General features: G+C 36.6%; 1 protein-coding gene across 1 annotated transcript in view; it reads left to right on the top strand.

The window, feature by feature from the left end:
* The window catches only part of C4H10orf67 (chromosome 4 C10orf67 homolog), a 69,458-nt gene that overhangs the window by 25,291 nt on the left and 22,614 nt on the right, over positions 1 to 21,553 (top strand). The window contains exons 6-10 of the mRNA XM_034402210.3: positions 7,007 to 7,148; positions 8,365 to 8,423; positions 11,095 to 11,166; positions 12,414 to 12,479; positions 20,393 to 20,596. Of these exons, the coding sequence (XP_034258101.1) occupies positions 7,007 to 7,148; positions 8,365 to 8,423; positions 11,095 to 11,166; positions 12,414 to 12,479; positions 20,393 to 20,596 (543 nt within the window). The remainder of the gene's footprint in view (positions 1 to 7,006; positions 7,149 to 8,364; positions 8,424 to 11,094; positions 11,167 to 12,413; positions 12,480 to 20,392; positions 20,597 to 21,553) is intronic.

The following is a 21,553-nucleotide window of genomic DNA, read 5'->3' on the forward strand; positions in this document are numbered from 1 at the left end:
TAAATAAATAAATTTATGACTAAAGCAGTATCCCCACATTCACATAAAATTTATCTGCTTGGCAACTGACTCATATTTGTGATGGATGCAGTATCCCAGAGTCATGTGATTGCCTTTTATGTCCTTCTGACAAGCAAAGTCAATGGGAAAGCCAGATTCCCTTAACAACTGTGTTACTAACTTAACAACTGCAGTGATTCACCTAACAATTGTGAAGCTATTAGGGTAAATGTTGACTTTCTCTATTTTGGTTAATTGAGGTTAAAATAACTTCATTGTTTAAATTAAGAGTATTAATAGTTTTTTGCTTTTATTATTAGTAGGCATTATTACTCATCGGTTTTGATGGAAAGCAAGAGCATACATTAAATAATAATAAAAATAAAATTATAATCATATTATACAATTATTATTAATTTATTAAATAGTTTTTAATAATTAATTAAATTTCATCAAGGCAATTCTACCGCTCATCCTGTAAAAACACGGGGAGTGAAATACACCAAACCAAGCCAACTGTTTTACAATGGTACATTGCAAAATGAAATCTATGCTTTAATAAATGCAAAAGGTGATTGCGCTTTCAACTTTCAAATTGTCTGATTTACTACCTGCTTTTGGTAAGCTAGAACCCTTTCCTGGAACTGCTTGCTGGTGGCCGTCGGCTCCCAGATTTGGATTTGGAAAGGATATTTATCATAAGACACAATTTGTTTTCTTAGCAGTTCTTATGTTTAATGGGTGGGGGAGCTAGTGTTAAACTCAATGATGCAAAAAATCACAGCCTATCCATGGATTAAAATATAAAGCTGCAATGCAGCTTAATTGGGTTAAATGTCTGCATTCAAATAGGCTTGCTTAAATTTTAAAGTAATTTATTTCCATTCAGTTGAAAAATCACTCTTGTAAATTTTGTGTTGTTATTATGATGCAACCTACGTATTTTTTTTCAACTAAAGGTGGTTCCTGGTGTCTCAGCTAAGATGCTAACTATTAAGCCTATTAAAATTGGTGGTCCCAAATCTTTGTGGTTTGGCAGCCCGGCTGGGAGAGTGAGAGGGGAAATGAACTGTGTAAGCAGTGGACCGGAACCCACATGCATGTGCAACTACACTCATGAGCGGTGGGCCACTGCTCATATGATGTGCACTGGTCCACTTCTCATATGCCCCAGTTCTGAATAGGCCCCCACCCGGTAGTGAGCCATGGCCCAGAGGTTGGGAGCCCTTGTATTAAGTCATGATACTGTTGATTTGAAACTGGGGGTTTCCTATGTAACCACATATGGTGGAAGAACATCAGAGGGAATGCAGACTAATCACTGCTTTATATTTATGAATATCTAGAGGCAGATCTTTACTGGAGACTATTGAGGCTCTTATGGGTTTTTCTTTCTTTTCTTTTTTTTTTTTAATGTTGAGCAGAAATGCTATTTTGCTACTAATTTGCCTGAACCAACTTGTGGTGTGCTGGGGGCTGCAAATGGAATTATAAGCATCTGCTGAGAGGAAAGGAAACAAATGAAGCAAAGTATATTGCACCAACACAATATAAGCTCTTCCCCAAACATAATTAAGTGATATTAATCAATTGGAGAATAAAACAAAAGAGCTTGCACTGTGATATTATGACTCACATTTCACCATTTTGGCATCATTATTCAAAGCTAGGCAACCTTACCTTGTTGTGTCATCATTTCAGAGATATTTCTTTACCTAAGCAGAGAAATAGAATGACCAAAGTGGGCAAAAAAAGCAGTGAAAATAGGAGCCACTTCAACTTCCTGCTGACTTCCCCATTGAATTTCCTTGTGGGAATCTGGCAGGGAGCATTGGAAATCTCCCTCCCTTCCTTCTCCTTTCCCTACCCTACCCTACCTTACCCTACCCTTCCCCGCCCAGCTGGTAGATAAATAACTGCTGCTGGGTGGGAAAGGGAGCAAAGGATTGTGAGACTGCCTGGGAAACTGTCATGGAACACTGAAAATGAAAATCACATGACCATAGTCTCAGCCTAGAAGCAAATAGCACTGAGCAGTCACAGCTTTCCTAAATTTTACTTCTTCAGGAGGCTTGGGTACCAGATTTTAGCCCTTTTGTGAGTTAGCTCACCTTGGTGTCTTAGTTCAAAAATTGTTGCCAGGTGATTTATCATTTCACCCCATTAAAAAATATCAGTGAGAATTTTAGTAATATATAGGTGGACATGAATGGGATCCCGGGACAACAATCAAGTCAGGGCAACAGATTGGCCACCCCTGCCCTTGAGAATTTTTTAGTATTTTGATAATTCTCTTGGTAACAAAAATGTTGTATTTATTTCATCTATTTAAGAGCTCAGTATGGAACTATTCATTAATAATGGTTTGTAAAAGGATTATCCGTAATAAGGTTAACAGATATTCCTCAATTTATAACCATTCATTTAATGACTGTTTAAAATTACAACTGCATTGAAAACATGACATATGACCTTTTTTCACATTGCAGCATCTCCACAGTCACATGATCAAAATTCAGATGCTTTGCAACTGATTCATATTTATGACAGTTGCAGTGTTCTGGGACCACAGGGTCTCCTTTTATGACCTTCTAACAAGCAAAGCCAATGAAGAAGCCAGATTCACTTAACAACCATGTTACTAACTTAACAACTGCAGTGATTCATTTAACAACTGTGGCAAGAAAGGTCATAAAGTGGGGCAAAATTCACTTAACAACTGTCTCACTTAGCAACAGAAATTTTAGATTTAATTGTGGTTGTAAGTCTAGGACTACTTGTACTGAAGTGTTTATTAATGTAGATTTCCATTAAAAGAGGGCTTTTTTGCTCTTTCTGCCTTTTATGATAGCAAACATAAATAGGACAAATAGAGTGTTAGAGGTGTCATCACAGGATGTAAACTATTAGAATAGAATATAGAATAGAATGTACTTTATTGTCCAAATGTGATTGGACACACAAGGAAGTTGAGTCCGATGCATAAACTCTCAGTTTACATACAAACAACAACTAATCTATTCATAAGATACTAACAGGAGAAGATAGTAGAAAAGATGAGAAGGATAATAGTATTATAGCCTACTACATGTGTAAATATTCTTGGGCATAAGACAGTGCTGGGGTAAGTAGGTGTTCAGGAGAGTGATGGCATGAGGGGAAAAAATGTCCCCGTGTCCAGTTGTTTCGGCATGCAATGCGCTACAGCAGTAACCTGAAAGGAGGAGTTGAAACAGTTTATGTCCAGGATGTGAGGGGTCTATAGATATTTTCTCAGCCCTCCTTCTGACCCATGCAATATACAGGTCCTCAACGGAAGGCAGGCTAGTTGCAATTATTTTTTCTACAGTCCTAGCTATCTGTTTAAGTTAATTATAGAGGTATAAATGACGGACTCAATAATTCCTCTATAGTACTATTCCAACAGCTCCTTGTGTAGTCTGAGCTTTCTGGCAGATTATAACAGTAACAGTAACAGAGTTGGAAGGTTTCTACTGTTGATACTGTGTTGTCTAATATTGTAAGAGATAATAGAATAGGAGGACTCTTCCTAAAATCCACTATCATATCTACAGTTTTAAGTGTGTTCAGTTCCAGATTGTTCCAGCTGCAGCACAGGGTTCAATCTCTGTCTGTATGCAGATTCATCACCATCTCAAATGAGACCAATGACTGTTCTATCATCTGCAAACTTCAGTTCTTTAACAGAGGGATCCTTTGAGATGCAGTCATTGGTACAGAGAGAAATTTCAAGTTACATTACATTCCAATTAATGCTGCCTTTTGCAATTGATTGATGGTGAATTTATCAATACCAACAGTGGTCAAGTAGTGTTCCAATTGTTTTGGAATTGCACCCAAGGCATCTATGACTATTGGTAGGTTTGCTTTCTTTGGCCACACTCGTCCTATTTGCAGGTCTTTGTATTTTTTTTTTTTTATCTTCTCTAGTTCTTACTCTTCTATTCTGCTGTCTCCAGTACTGTCACATCCACTATCCGGTCTTTTTTGTCTTTCTTTTTGACAACTTTTTACGTGGCAGGTGCCTGCCTGTTTAAATTCTAAAGTCTCAGAGCACTTTGGCCTCTTTGTTTTCTATTACTTTCTCTATTTTCTCTAGTAGTAGTAGTAGTAGTAGTAGTAGTAGTAGTAGTAGTAGTAGTAATAGCAGCAGCAACAGCAGCAGCATTTATTTATTGGCAGAGACAAAGACAGGCCTAAAGAGAAGTGGGTGACATTTTTCTCTTGAGATTTATGCAAATTAGAATATACATGTGATTGGATAGAGAAATCAGTTACTTAATAGGATGTAACACATTACATGCCTAGTGAAGCCAAAGAGGCCATTAGGGTATAACTGTGAATCATGGGACAGAACTACAAAAATAACAGGGTATTGTTTGTTTCTAAGAATTACTTTCTTTTTCTTCCCTAAAACTCATCTTGCCCCCAAGTAACTTTTCCCAGCTTATCTGCACTCTTTGGCTTCTGAATGTTGTATGGCTAAACTGACAATGTTACTACAAATTTTTTGTAGTTGGGTAGTTGTCTAATTTGGCACAATATAGCTATATTTTTTTCTCTCTCTCTGGGAAGATGTATTAGAGGCTTTAACTTGGCACCACAAAATCTCCTACAATTCCCTCCTCTGAAGTTTGACATATTTTATTATTTTAAGCTTCATCATCCCTCAAAGATGTTCATGTCATGCAAGGTGTTGATTGAAGGTCCAATCATTATGGTACTGGTTGCTGGTGGTCCTTCAGATCCGCTTCAAGGTGCTGGTTCTCAACTACAAGGCCCTTCATGGAATGGGCCCGGGGTACTTGCAGGATCACCTCCTACCGGCCTCCCACTGCCCAGTGCACTCACATAGGGCTGCCCTCCTCCGGGTGCCATCGGCCAGATAATGTCGGCTGACGGCGCCCAGGATGAAGATGTTCTCTGTGGCTGCACCGACCCTCTGGAATGAGTTACCCACCAGGCTCTGGACGGCCCCTGATCGCCGTTCCTTCCGCAAAGACTTGAAGACCTGGCTTTTTAAGCAAATTGTCTAATTCTGTTTTGGGAGTTTTAATTAATTGTGGGATTTTAATTGAATCTTTTAATCTTTTAATCTTATTTATTGTTAATCTTATTTATTGCTGTTTTATTGTGATTTTATTGTTGTGAGCCACCCCAAGTCCTTCAGGAGAAGGGCGGCATATAAATTTTAATAAAATAAAATAAAAATAAATACTTAATCTGACCAATGATTCAGCTTAAACTCCAATGCATAAAATGACCGATGGTACCATCAGCAAAGCTATAGTAGTCATAAGAGGCTGAACCGGGACATAAAAATCAATTCCAAACATAGTTAGCAAACCAATTTGCCATCCTGCAGACATTGCTTAACGATGTGAACATGGAAGAAAACCAGATATCTGAAGCTCTATCTATTACTGTATCAAAAGCATGTGCTAGTTCGTATGACTCTGAACATAAGTATGGATCTTGGAGAATGCCTAGATTTGGTAGACAAAGCCAAACAAGCCAAAATGTTACAGTGCCCAATAAACTGTGAAACTTTTCATCAAGAAAAGGAAGAGGGTGACATTAAAACATTGTGGATCTGAAAGATACTATGCAAAAACATGAGCCTTATGAACTCTTTATCTTTCTCAGATGCCTAACTGGAAGGAATAAGTCAACATAGAATAATATATATAAGTTGATATTTGAACATGTATAAATTATGTTTCTAGGGTGTATTTCACCATAAATATATTCTATTTAGCATTTCAGTTTACTAAATTGTCAGTATCATTGTACTCATTTTTCTTTCTATCTTCAGATGATCTAGAAAATAATTATTTAATAATTATCTTTAAAAATTAATAATATCATATCTTTAAGTAATTGAGCTATTTACTGTTAGGTTTCAGGGTGATTTTTTAAAACTTGTTTCAACATCTCCCTCCCCCTCCTCTTCCCCTTTCATTAAAAGAAATATGCAGCAGTAAAATCTCAACAGCCATTTAACAATATATGCAAATGTTCTAAATAGCTTTGAAGCAGACAAGAAGAAAGAGTAGTTCTCCCAATAAGCTTGGATGCATACAAAGTCTTTTCCATAATGAATGTGGCCAGATTTTAACAAAGACCATGCATAATAAAAATGTAAATGAGTTTGCTTTACTAAAAGTATAACTTTAAAGTCTTTTGTTGTATGCTGTCCCGAAACTTTTCTACGAGGTTATCACTGCTTGCATGGAGATTTACCCAAAACCTTCAATGGCATTTAAAAAAAAAAAAAAAACCTCCAAACCCAATAGCCTATGTGTGATGTGCATGCAAAACTGCTCTAAAGCTGAGAATATGAATTGGCTCTGGGTGGCTTCAGCACGAAGCAAAAAGCCAACTATATTGCCATAAGACTGCCTGACGGACTCCATGTGGCTCCCAGCCTGGAAATTTCTCCAATTTTGACATGTGATGTACTCGTCACTGCAATGGCAGCCCTGTCACTGAGAAATGGCACAAAAGACAACAAGGCACCCCCTCCCTCTCCTTAGCCCTGCACATTGCAGCCCCCTGGAGCTGTCTGCCCATGGTTTCCCTGGCCTGCCTAGTTACAGACGGCCCTTCTAAACCGAGAGATAAGGGTGGGTGGACTGGATAGGCCCCAGCTGCCTTTGGGATGCAGCTTCCACAATAAATTGGCCTGAATGATGAGGGCAAACAAACAGTATGATATGTATTATGCCTGTCAATAATACATCCCCACATGTTTCCGTCTTTGTATGAGCGGGACCAAAGCTTTTCTTCGGCAAGTTCTACTTCGTCTCCTAGATTTTCCTTCCATTCATATTATAACTTACATGACAGGATTCAGAAATTTTTATGATAGCGGCATTGTATAACCATTGTGTGTCCGTCCCCCACCCATCCCAGCATCAGATTTACATTTTGTTGTTCTTTTATGCCTCTTGCTTTAGAAATAGATGGCTTCTTAATCTTTCAGCTTCAACGTGAAGGGTACGTTGATGTGGAATGGCATCGGCAACAGATGCGAGAGTTGAGAGAGCAAATAATTAGCCTGACTGAAAAAAACACACAGCTTCAAGAAACTGTGAAACTGGGAGTGAAAGAACAGACTAACTTAGGTAAATTTTACTTGTAAATCAAATAAAGTATATGCAGGAAAAGAGAAAGAGAAGTAGTGAGAAAATTAAATGGCAGAATAGTGTCTAATCAGCAATTGTTCATTTTTTTTCCAATTTGCCCTGTAATTTGAGTTGGTCTTGAACTTTGATAGACTTAGTGGAGTTAATTGATATTGAATATGTGCTTATTTTCTGGTTTTTATTCTGGTAAAAAGAAGGTATGTTATCTATGAATATCAAAATTGACTATTTATAGATTAATAATTATTTCTACTTCTAATAAGACAACTCTGAGTGGCTCAGCAGACTAAAAGCATTGTGATTAACACCAGCTGTCTGCAATTACTGTTAGTTTGAATCTCACCAGGCTCAAGGTTGACTCAGCCTTCCATCCTTCTAAGGTAGGTTAAATGAGGACCCAGTTTGTGGGAACAATAAGCTAACTTTGTATAAATATACAAAAGTATGAAGGCTATTGCTTAATGCATTGTAAGATGCCCTGAGTGTCCAAAGAAGGGTGGCATATAAATCAATTTTTTTAAAAAAAACTCCTACTAAATAATAAATGAACAAATTTTGGAAAATGTCTATTAATGTGATATATACATATGTGTATATAGCATAGGTTTTCTTCTCCTTGAAGCACATTGGAAAGTGCAAAATTAGAAATTCGCAATCATGTGTCATTTCTGCTTCCTGGAAATTAAAAAGTTTTAGAACAATTAAGTCCATATCAAAACCAGATTTAAAGACATATGAATGATAACAAAGAGCAATGACGAACATGTAGCAAAAACAAAATACAGAAATATGATACTATTGGATGGGAATATAAATGAGCACAAAGCCAACATTTTTGCAGTTTTATCATCTCTGATGACTTGACCATATCTCTCGCAATATTTAGAACCACCTGCTAAAGCATTTTGTATCAGCTGTGACTAACAGCACGAATGAATATTAATGAAAAGCAAAGGGTGCTTAGACACACTTGGCTCTTGAACTTATTTCTTAATCTCCCTCTCTCTCTGACTAGCCAGCTGAACAGCAGGCAGAATTCTGTGAAGGTCAAGGGCAGTTGTGAAGGTCACCAGTCTGCCCACTGCCTTCATCTACCATGCACCCGACTGACCTGCAGTGCACAATATGAATCTATTCAAATAGCCATGTAATTTCATGGTGTGCTTTATCCCTGCCTTACCTTTGCTTCTTTCAGAGAACGAAATAAAACTTTTGCAGAACAAAATGGAAAAAGATATGAAGACAATGGAAAAGGTACTATATCCTTTACTTATTTATGTCTGTAATTGATTAACTTGTACAATAGATGCAGGAGTCTAGGAATTCACTAAAAAAAATATTTAAAAGATGATCACTACCATTCTACTGTTCCAAGCTTGTTACCTTTTATAAATTGTTTTCAAAATATAGGATTTCTGTGGAAATCTTGTGTCCTGAAGTTAATCTGGATTAGATGCAGGATGGAAAAGCAGAATGAAATACCAAATAATATAAATGAAAAGTAATACAATGCTCCTGATTTGCCAACTTTGGTGCTATTCCATATAATAGGAATTTCATCTGATTGAATTTTTGGAAACAGAATGGAATAATTGATAAAAATAACAATAATAATTCATTATTCATAATCATAAATATGATTTATATACATTAGAGCAGGGGTCCGCAACGCCCGGTCTGTGACGTGGTACTGGTCTGCAGCCCATTGAGAACTGGGCCGCACAAGTGATAGACGAGTGCGGGAAAGCTCCATTTGCATAAGTGGCAGGTGTGCATGCGAAACCATCCCCTTCCCTGCTACTGCTGCCAATCTGCAGAGCTGGAAAGGTTGGGGATCGCTGCATTAGAGGAATTTTCTAAGTAGTCAAGAGAAAAGAAGTTAGTAAATAAAATTAAACATACGCTTTTTAAAACTTCCAAGTTGGTAATGGGTGAAAGGATGTAAAGCAGTGGTGGGTTGCTACCGGTTCGCCCTGGATTGGGCGAACCGATAGCGGCAGACTAAGGAGGTTCCACCCACCCACCCGGATGCTTCTGCGCATGTACAGAAGCGTCACATGCGCAAGCGCCTATGAGCGAACCAGTAGCGACGGGTTTTGAAACCCACCCCGATGTAAAGGACTTTTCTTTGTTAGCTTTAGATCAGGTGTGTCTAAACCATGGCCTATGGGCCACATGCAGCCTTGGACAGCTAGTAGTGCAGCCCCGCAAGATCATAAACTTTAACATGATTATGAGATTATATCAGAGGTAGGTTTCATCAGGTTCTGACCAGTTCTGGAGAACCAGAATTTAGTGGGAATTTTGAGAAGTTTGGAGAACTGGTAATAAAAATTCTGACTGGCCCCACCCCCATCTATTCTCTGCCTCTCAAATCCCAGCTGACCAGCTGGAAATGGGGATTTTGCAGTAACCTTCCCCTGGAGTGGGTTGGGAATGGAGATTTTACAGTATCCTTCCCCTTCCACACCCACCAAGGCACACCACACCCAACAAGCCACGCCCACAGAACCGGTAGTAAAAAAAATTGAAACCCAACACTGGATTATATATACATTAACTATACATTATATACATGAACTATATTATATATAGCCCAAGACAATTCCACTTCATTCAATGCAACCCAGGCAAGCCAAAAGGCTGGACGCCCATGCTTTTCACTTTGGACAGAGTAGTATTTCTGAAAGTGGGATTGAATTAAATTGCAGGAAAATGTTTCAATGATAAAAAAAGTGGGGGAAGGAAAGTCATACCTGTTGGGTTTGTGGAGTCTAACAGTCATTCTGTTGAAGGTGGCTTTGATTTCCTCCTTAAAGTTTATTTTTATAATTTCACTGCTGAAGGAATAAAAAAAATCAGAGATATTTTAAGCCTCATCTTTAAAACCAGTACTTAAGAACAATTCAGGTTTAGAATTATGTATGAGGACAAGGAAGGAATATGGACAAGGAAATTGATATTTATGTTCTTTAATGTCTCAGATAAGAATTTGTTCACATTAATGTCTTCCAGAAGCTTGGTTGACTGTAAATGTCCTGGACAAAAATGTGTCCCTTTGTAAAAAAGGAGATATATTACCACTATAATGTGGCTTCTCCGAAAATGTTCAGAGAGAGAGAGATTGTGTCATTCAGATTGTTATCATTCAGATCAATGCATGTATAATATAGAGTTAGATAAATTCAAGCAGCCAAAAAGCTTGGAAGATTCAACAAGAATCTTTTTCATCTTTTTCATTTTCTATTGGATCCAAGTAATCTGATGGCAGTAGAGCAGGGGTGTCAAATTTGTGGGTCACAGTGATGTCACGTGACATATTGGGATTTTTCCCCCCCTTCACTAAAGTGGGCATGGGCTTGGCCAAAGTGTGATGTATCTGGCCTGTGGGCCGCAAGTTTGACAGCCCTGCAGTAGAGAATTTTATCTGGTGTTTTTTGTTTTGTTTTTTTATTTGATCTATATCCCGCCCTTCTCCGGAGACTCAGGGCGGCTTACAATGCGTTAAGCAATAGCCTTCATACTTTTGTATATTTTATACAAAGTCAGCTTATTGCCCCCACAAACTGGGTCCTCATTTTACCTACCTTAGAAAGGATGGAAGGCTGAGTCAACCTTGAGCCTGGTGAGATTTGAACTTGCAGTAATTGCAGGCAGCTGATGTTAATAACAGTGCTTTAGTCTGCTGCACCACCAGGGCTCTTGATGGACTAGTTCTGACTAATAGCAAATACTGTTCTACTCCCTGCCAATACTTCTGAACTGAAGAGCTGGAGAATTAAAAAAATTAAATTCCTTTAAGTTTCCTTTAATTTGTTAAGTTTAATATAATTTTTCAATGCACATATTTCCAGACAACTTCCAAAACATCTATTTTTAAAAAAAGCTTTCCTCTAAAGCTCCATAATTGTTTTTTTTTAATTAGTTAATAAATGCTCACGACTTACTGAAGGCAGAACTTGACAGAGAGAAGGAAAAAATGCAAGGAAAGGCTCAGGTAAGATTCTCTTCAAAACAATTAAACTTTTAAATCTTTTTTGTTTTCAGTCTGCCTCTCCTAAGCCTGGAAAACAGACTGTTGCTACAATATCTGTACAAATGTTATGCCCAATATTTCACTCTTCAGATTTCCTCATTAACATTTATTAATTCAAAAATCATGCTTCAATTTGCATATTAACTTGACTAATTTAATGCCAGCAGGCTCCCATCATCAAATTAAATAATAATATTACTGTATATTTGGGAGAGATGTGTATTGCCTTTGAAAACTGGAACTTTCAAAACAGCTTGGTGTAGTGTCTATTGTGAAGAGTACAGGTGAAACTCGAAAAATTAGAATATCATGCAAAAGTTCATTTATTTCAGTAATGCAACTTAAAAGGTGAAACTAATATATGAGATAGACTTATTACATGCAAAGCGAGATAGTTCAAGCCTTGATTTGTCATAATTTTGATGATTATGGCTTACAGCTCATGAAAACCCCAAATTCAAAAATTATTTATTTGCTCAAAATGAGATGTCTAATTGCCATGTAATACTCTACAAAAAGAAAATAACTATGAAGCCATTTCCCCAACATTGCCTTGTGGATAGTAATCACTACAGGGAATAGAATTATAGTAAAAACTATTTTATGGAAGTTTGAAGGATTGGGGATTATTTTTATAGGAAGGAAGAGGAGGAGGAGAAGGAATCATTTTATCTGCCCTTGATTTTAAATATTCATTTTAATTTCCTGCAATCTGATATGTTTGCAATTCTTTCAGCTAGCAAATTTAAAAGAGCTCAATCAATAACATCTTACTACAACAGAATCCTCAGAAATGTAATGATAAACTAAAATCCTTCATGGTTAAAAAAAGATCATGTTGATTAAAAACATGTTGATTAAAAATAATAAATATTAGTTTTGTTGTATTGATATTGCTAATTTAGCAATATTTGCTAGAATTATTAACACAAGATGAATTAATTTGTAGTTTTTAAGAAGATACTGAAATGTATGTCTTATAACATCCGTTGGTTAAATATTTTTGTAAAATACTTTTGTCCTTAATTCTTTATAAGTGCAAGAAAAGTCACATGTGAGAACATCATTGATTATATTGGAACTTGGTTCTATACATTAGTTTGATTGTAAATCAAAGAAAATAAACATTTCCCTTCTAGTACTAGAGATTTCATCACCACATTTGTTACTGCAATTATGTTCAATTCTATTTTATCTTTATTTTTAAGGAAATAAAAGAAGCTCAAGATGTTCACCCAAAGTTAAAAGAAACTGGAGCTCAACCACTAGCAAAGGTAATTTAGTCTATTGACTGTGAATGGATTTTATTTTATTGTAATGGTAGTCCTTAACTTATGACCACAAGTGAGATCAAAATTTCCATTGTAAGTAATTGCAGCTGTAAGTCAATGTTAGATCCAATGTTACAACAATTTTTAGAATGATTGTTAAGCAAATCACCTGGTCATTGAGTCATGCTGTTGTTAAGCAAATTCAATTTCCTCAAAGGGTTTTTTTTACCAGAAATCAGTAAAAAAAAAAGGTCACGAATCATGACCAAGTAATTTTAGGACACTATTCTTAAGTAGAAGCCAATTGTCAAGTACCCAAATTGTGATCACATGACCATGGGAGTGGTACATTGGTTGTAAGTGCAAGGACAGGTTGGAAGCCCTTTTTTCTGAAGGGCTTTATGACTTTAAACAGCCATTAAGCAAATGGTTGTAAGTCAAAGACCACTTTCCATATTTAACATTTTATTTTGCTGTTTTTGAATTAAACACATTTCAGCTCCTTAGTCAAATTTAATGGAACATAGAAGTGATTGCATAGGTTACCTGAAGAAAACTTTATACAATATTCTGTGTTAACAATAGATGAGGGATCTTACCAAAGGAGGCCAAAAGTTTTGTCTAGCCCAGTGCTGTTTCCAGCTGTGGCCAGTCAAACATTTCCACTGATAAGACATGAAGCTAACAGACTGCCTTTGTTTGCTATTCACAAGTCTGATTAAGAACATTAAAATCCATTTAGCTAATAGCTACATCCAAGATTTTAGAAATAATTGCATAAGGATACATAAATATTAATATATAAATATATATTCTTACATGGAAGATATATGTTAGATGTAAATAATAAACTAATCCTAACTACATAGAGGAGAAAAACAATGAGATCAAAGGAACCACATTCTTTATAATTTGTTTAAAAATAACTATAGAAAAAAAAACCCAAAAGCAGAGCATGGAAGCTGTTCACTGAGGATTGAACATGATGATTGAAGATGATAGGAAACAAAGTTTCACAAAACATGCCTTGCTCCATATTTGTTTTCGGTTGCTTCTCAAAAAATTATGAGTATATTTAAAAGTTCAGATTATATGGTTTTGCACCTGAAAGTCTAGCAAGACTTCATAAAACACTTTGTGCAATGGCCATATCTTAAGCAAGTTTTAAAAGGCCAAATATTTGCAACTGATCATTTTATTATAAAATCTTCTTTATGGTTCTTTAACATTTTTTCATGCAGCATGTTCCAATATATGGATGAGTCAGTATGTGCTTTAAATAATAAAGGATTGTTTTTGTATTCCTTCCTAAAGATATTCTTAATATGGGGTTTGATAAAACTGTGTTTGACTAAAGGCTACTGTTATCCTACACCTTTCTCAAACTTCAAATAAAGGCACACAGCAAGCAAGTGCTCAGAAGTTAATATCTAAATCCATGTATAACTCACCTGCTCCTTTGATGCTGCATTGGCTGCAAGAGGAATTTGCTTTCCTTTATTAATCAAACCTATATTTGTAAAAGTGTGACATGTAGTGGGAAAGTCACACATGCTGAGATTATCTGGACTGGAAAGCAGTCCCTGAAAGAAAGGAGAGAAATATGATCAATTAATTATAATGTGGTAAATAGTTTTGAAATATCTGTGATTTGTTTTCAGATAAAAAAAGTAATGTGTTATCAAGATGTTTGTGTTTGCTACTTTTAAGAGGGTAACTCAGTAACTAATATATCAGTGTCATTATTCCGTTAAACATGCATTTCTAATAAATCATTTTGTAGCATCAACTAAGAGTTACAGCTCTAGGCTCCGACTTATGAGAAGGTACACTTTGCTTTGAGTTTGATGTGGTTTAAAACCATTATGAGTGGACTTTTTGGACTTAAGCATGGGAAGGGAATGCCTTGAACTGGGACTGAAAGATGTATTTTAAATTTGGAAAAAATTTGTTATTAATACAGCAAACCTAGAAAGAATCAGATAGTCAAGTGAATTTCTTTCTATATAAAAATCATTTTTCTTTGAAAGACATATATTTTAAAGGTAGGAATAATACTTTCTTCCAGTCCACCTTCCTCATTTACTTCATTTTAATTCATCGTACGACACTCCTGTATTTATATATTTGGAAGTCAGCTCTTCAAAGATCGTTTTGAATCCCAGGAAATGACAGCATGTTTCCAGTCCCAGGAAATGACAGCAGTTTCCAGAAAAATACATTTAAAAAAATCAAAGATAATAAGGAGCTATGGGCAGAGATGAAGCGAATAATGATTCACCCTATTTAACAAATGTAAAGCTGAAAAGTCTGAACCCAGGATTTTCTGAGTCACCATTATTACAGAAAGACAAACATTCATATTAGGAAACAAAGCATGAGTTGGTGAGATGAAGTCAGAGATGCTACATCTTATACCTCAAGGAGGACCTTTGCATAGTTTTGTCTGATGTGCCAATTGCGCCTCTCCTGGATGGGAGGCCTTGTTCATAAACATTTATACCTTAGTCACTTCTCACTTGGATTGCTGTAACGCTCAGGGCTTCATTAGAAGATCATCTAGAAGCTACAACTGGTTCAGAATGTGACAGTGTGCACAGTGATGGGTGCTCCTAGATTTCACCATGTAACGCCTCTGTTGTGTGAGCTCCACTGGCTCCCATTTTCCTCACAGGCGTAATTCAAGTTGCTGATTATTATTTTGAAAGCCTTATATGGCACAGGGTCAGTTATGTGAGGTACTGCCTCTCCTTAAGGTCACTTATCTATCCTACAAAGTCAAATAGGATGGGGACACTTCTACTCCCTTCTCTTAAATATTGCCATCCTTCCGTCACAGTCTGCTGAAAAGTACTTAAAACCTGATTTTTTCCCCCAAATGCAAAATACATTAAATGCAAAGATAGGGTGAGTCTGATGGGCTGAATGTGAAAGTGCACTTGGTGCCAGGTTATAAGGTTGGTTTTTTTATATATACATTTTTAATAGATTAATGTTATAATGATGTTGTTTTTTCGGAGTAACCCAGAGTTTGATTTAAAATGGGCAGCTAGCTCAGAAGTCTTCAAACTTGGCAGCTTTAGGACTTATGGACTTCAACTCCCAAAAATTTCCAGCCAGCTATGCTAGGAGTTGAGGTCCACAAGTCTTAAAGCTGACAAGTTTGAAGACCTCTGAGCTAGATAAATGCTTTAAACCAGCAAATAAATAAAGTGTTCTCTTTAACAAAACAATAATCCCAAAACCCACTGTCCCATCATAGCCCACACCAAGTATCTATTCCTAATTCACTTAATATGTATAATTAAACACTGCCTAGACTACCAGCTCTGGGATGCAAAAATCCAAACAGCCAATAAATGACGCAAAAAAAAACAAAACATACAGAAAACTAACTCTTTGCTGTCTTCTATTAGCTGCCCTGATTTTTGCAGTACAGCTTTTTATGTGAGAAGGTTAGTAAACAGAATTATCTGGATACTTTGGGCTGTTATTCAGAGGCATACTGGAAACTGTGCAATGAAGTTCATGAAGCAGCATAAGAAAAAATAGAATATAATTGTGGTTAAACATATGTACGCTTTGTTCAATATTTGTCTTCTAACACAGATTTAGTGAAGTAGCTGGAATTATGGGTAGATACAGTAGTGGGCACCTGTCAGGATTTCAAAAGGTTCCTTACACCTTATATTTGTATATATCTAAGCAGTATTTGTACAAGAAAAAATATTTTGTATTAAAAAATAAAAAGCAAAGTAAGTTTAATATGTTTTAATCAGCACAAGTTCTTGAGTTGCCTGATGCTTGCATATATATTACTACAGTTGTGTAATACATTTGTTTAGCTGTCAAACAATATAGGTCAATCAGGAAACATAGTTGTTAAACAGTTCTTCACAAAGGAAAACTGTTTTATTAAGTGATTTATTATGTGCAATCAGATTGGTATTGACTCTCAATGACTACATAGATAGACCTATTCCAGGATGATTTGTCCTCAGATTAGGCCCTTCTGATCTTCTAACAGTGCACCCATTGCTCCTGCAATCAAATCTATCCACCTTGATGCTGGTCATCCCCTTCTCTTTCCTACTACTTATATTTCCCAGCTTTGTTTGTTTGTTTATATGTATCCCACCTTTATTATTTTTATAAAAAAAAATCCAAGGTGGCAAACATAACCAATGCACATTTCTCCTCCCATTTTCCCCACAGCAGCAATCCTATGATGTAAATTGGGCTGAGAGAGAGTGACTGGCCCAAGGTTACCTTTTCTAGCCTGATGCTTAGCCATTAGACCAAATTGACTCTCATTATAGACTATAGTTATACCCAAAGTATGATCCTTGAGCCTGGTCATTTGGACCTTAAATGAAAACTCCAGACTGATTTGTTCTATATTTGTTTATTTCTTAGCTATCCATCTCTTCTCAGGGGTTTCTCCAACATCAAAGTTCAAAAGCATCAATATCCTATTTCTTCAAAGTCCAACTTTTCTCCATATAGAATTATAGAGAAAACCACTGACTATTCGGTTTTGATCTCTGCAGGTATAGGCACATTGTGACATCTAAATATATTTTCTTGGTTGCCATCCTACCAAGTGCTACTCTGTGACGTATATTGGAATGTTGCTGTTGATAGTCAACACTAAAAGGCAAAATTTTACATTTATTCAAGAAAAACCAAAGTCACAGGTATAGAACAGATGGTACCTGGTTCAACAGCAATAATTTTGAGAGGGATGTAGGGGTTCTAGTGAACAAATATGAGCCAGCAGTGTGCTGCAGCTGCCAAAAAAGCCAATGCAATGCTAGGCTGCATTAACAGAAGAATGATATCAAGACTATATGAAGTGTTACTTCCACTTTATATTTCACTGGTGAGATATCACACTTGGAATACTTTATCTAGTTTTGGTCAGCACGACACAAAAAAGATGTTAAGACCCTAGAAAGAGTGCAGAGAAGAGCGATAAAGCTGATTAGAGGACTGGTGGCTAAACCATATAATGAAGAGTTACAGGAACTGAGAATGTCAAGTCTAATGAGAGAAGGAGTAGGAATGAGATGATAGCATTACCAAAAATAAGACCAGGACTCAGAAAGGTATTTAAAGGCCAGTGCTCCCCCAGACAAGCACAATCCAAAGCGCACTGAAGATGTCTCCTCAAATGGGGATGAAACGTTCATAACCAAATCACCAAGCTCAGAGCTCAAATCAGCAACATAGCTACCAACCCAAACTACTAATATACAAAGACATTTCATAGAGCATTTTTGGTGTTTCATCTTGCAGTTTTAAAACCACACTGATTTTCCAGTTCAGCTTCCTTCCTATATATTCATCATATAGATTGAAAAAAAAATTAAGAGAGAATATACAGCCTTGTCTCGCTGTTTGCCAACCTGGAGCAGCCTATTTTGCCATATTGTGAAAGGCAGGAATCCAGGCGGCGATTTCCTGTCTAGTCTTTAGGTTTCACACAAGGAAATATGATGTTCTGGGATTGCCATTTTCTTAAGCACTTTCCACAGGTTGACGCAGTTGAGGCAGTTGAAGTCTTTTCTATAATCAATGAAGGACATACAAACTTCTTTTTAGTGTTCTTTGGCTTTCTCAATTATTCAGCACAGATCAGCTATAATGTTTCTTGTTCGCTGAACATTTCTAAAGCAAATATCAACATTTGGCATCTCTCTCTTTCTATGTAGCTCTCTAACCTGCATAATCATTATTTTGCTAACATGTGAAAATTACAATTCGATCTAATTGATTGAATACTCTGTAGCTCTCCTTTCTTGATATTGGTACATAGACTTACCTTTTCCATTTTGTTGGCCACTGTATTCTCCAAATTTCCTGTATAATTTTGTTAGAATCTTTCTGGATCTTCTTCTGTTGCTTCCATATTTGTGTAGTGTATTTGTGTAGTTTTTTCCGTCAATTTTGTAAACTTCCAACTTGGTAATGACCAGAATGCTGATTCAACATCACCTTCTAGTACTGGAGGCTCATATGATCAGCAAGTATTTTTTTAAGTTATCTTGAATGCTGATATCTCTACTGTACAGAATTTTAGTACAGGTAGTTCTCAATTTACAACCATTCATTTAGTTGTAAAATTACAACAGCCTTGAAAAAAGTGACTTATGTATTTTTTCATACTTAACAACAGTTGCAGCATGGCATGGTCACATAATTAAAATTCAGATCCTTGGCAACTCGCAAGTTTTCAATGGCTGCACTGTCCTGGGATCATATGATCACCTTTTGCAACCTTCTGACAAGCAAAGTTAATGGGGGAAGACAGGTTCACTTCATAACCATGTGATTCACTTAACAACTGCAGTGGCTGACTTAACAACTGTGACAAGAAAAGTTGTAGAATGGGGCAAAACTCACTTAACCACTGCCTTGCTTAGCAATGGAAATTTTGGACTCAATTATGGTTGTAAATCAAGGACTTCCTGTATATTCCATCCATCTTTGTTTCATATTCTTTGAACCACTTACTATCCCATTCTTTGGCAGCAATCACAATATAATACAGGCAACCCATCATTTCTATTTGCTGAGAATGCCTCTCAGATTACCTAGGATGCAGAAGCATTTTTATAGAGCCGTGTTTTTATAGAGCCATTTTTAAGAGCCGCAGTGGCACAATGGTTAGAATGCAGTACTGGAGGCTACTCCTGCTGACTGCAGGCTGCCTTCAATTTGTAGTTCAAATCTCACCAGGCTCAAGGTTGATTCAGCCTTCTATCCTTCCGAGGTTGTAAAATGAGGACCCAGAGTGTTGGCGGCAATATGTTGACTCTGTAAACCACTTAGAGAGGACTGTAAAGCACTGTGAAGCAGTATATAAGTCTAAGTGCTATTGTTATTGCTATATTTCATTTTATTCTAGAGGTTAGCATCTCATTTGACCACATTTAACTTCCTAATTGTTTGTGTATTTTAAAACTATTACATAGCTCTGATTGGCACCAGACGAGATACTGTACCTTGCAGGTATACTGAGAATCAAAGACACCAGGGTAGAAACTTAGAGTAATTTTTAGAAACTCAGAATACTTTCTTTAACAAACCTTGGTTTTAAAAATTCAACTTTAGAATCTGTTGAAGACCATTTCTCTGATTTAAAGTTAATATATACATAAGACTGAAAATAATATACAACAGCAATAAAATTCTGTTGACATATTTAATAGTTTAAGGCAGAAATAACTAACTTTTCTCCTACTAAAGGGCCATATTCATTTCTATTGTTGCTTTGTTTTCCAAAGTCTGCAGTGAGCATCCTGTGTATAAAGCTCATCTCATCTCAAATGCATTTCATCTGCAACAGAGGGATATCATAGGCACTTAACAGATCAGATTTGTCCTGTGGAGTGAAGATTAAAAATAGTTTTAGCCCATTGTGTTCCTCCGCCCACATTAGTTTCCTTATCTGACTTGCCTTTTTCATCCTAGCTGTGCATCAGCTATTTATTGCTGTTTTTAAATCTGATTTTGTTACTTTGACAATGCTGTGACTGGACTAGACAGCTCCATTACCTTATAAATTGCCATTCAGCCTTCCAAAGCTTGTTATTATTATGTTTTATTCATTTCTAATATTTATACCCCTAAACCCTAAGAAGCAGGAATCTGAAAGAAGTTCTCTGAAACAGCCATCAAAGGATGAACAAAGGTGAGAGCAGGTGAGTTTCCCTTGGGAGAATATTTGAGATGCTAGACAAGATCCACCACACACACACACACACACACACACACGCACACACACACACACACACACACACACAACTAGCCAAGCTTTGAAATGAGATTTCTATCAGGGCTTAATGCCTGATAGCTATCTTACAAAAAGCTTCCATGTCTTAAATGGAAGGATTATTAATTGTATTTTATAGAAAGTCTCAGATCTGGATGGAGCAGTGAAAAAGGGCCGGAAAAAAAGCTTGAAAGGGAAAACTGTCAAAGAGACAGCTAGTAAAGAGGCAGTTCTTAAAGTAGTAACCACCAAAGACACAACAACCAAAGAAGCAGGCGCCAAAGAAGCAACCGCCAAAGAAGCAGCCACCAAAGGAGATGGGACAGGTGAAATTTCGGATGAGGTATTGAGCTGTTTTTCTAAGCTAAGACAACCCTGATTCCCCAAATCACATTTTCATCCTCAGATGCAGGATTGCCCTCATAACTTTTCTCAAAGACCTTTGTAACAAAAGGGCAAGATGAAGAGGGAGCAAGGAATTTTCGAGTTTTCCTTGGGTTTATCCTGACAGGTGGTGTGTTTCACACTAGCATTTCTCATTAGGTGTTCAAATTGAGAAAACTACTCTAGAGAAGATTCATCTTTTCTCTGGATAAAAAACCAAAAAGTGAGATTAGGCTAAGATTTATTGGTTTCGTAAGGATGTATTAATCAGTTTAATAAGCAACAACATGCAGAAACTCTGTAATCATGTTTGTTTGTTTATTTTGTTTGTTTGTTTGTTTATTTCATTTATGGGCCGCCCATTTTACCTCATGCTCTGTCTTTTCAATAATTTTTCCTTCCTTGTCACAGTTTTCAATTAATCACAGTTTCCCATAATATCAACTACCAAACTGCTTTTCAGTACTGAAATAAGCCAGAAATAGAAATTGTTTTAGTCAACTGTAATGTCCTGCTTGGACATAACTGAAGTTTTGTTGGATAATTACTGAGAACAAAAGAAGAAATGAACAGAATAACAATGGAGAATATATTTAACTCAGTCAATTATGCTAAGCCCTCTTTCTCTCTCTTCAAACCAGGCCAGCAAATGAACAAAAATATAAACTCTTTTTAGTTAGAATTCAAATTACTGGACACTTTACCAGTAGATTATGAGTGGAGCAGCTAATGACCTCTAGACTTTCTAAAGCTTTAACAAGACCAGTTAGCATGGCCAGAGACTGTGGAAGTTGGAAGCAATGTTCTCCACTAGGGTAAGGTACCCCTCGCACATATGTGCTAGTCGTTCCTCACTCTAGGGGGCAGTGCTCATCTCTGTTTCAAAGCTGAAGAGCCAGCGCTGTCCAAAGATGTC

The sequence above is a fragment of the Pantherophis guttatus genome, chromosome 4 (assembly GCF_059756535.1).
Source record: "Pantherophis guttatus breed Tessera chromosome 4, ASM5975653v1, whole genome shotgun sequence".
Lineage (NCBI taxonomy): Eukaryota > Metazoa > Chordata > Lepidosauria > Squamata > Colubridae > Pantherophis > Pantherophis guttatus.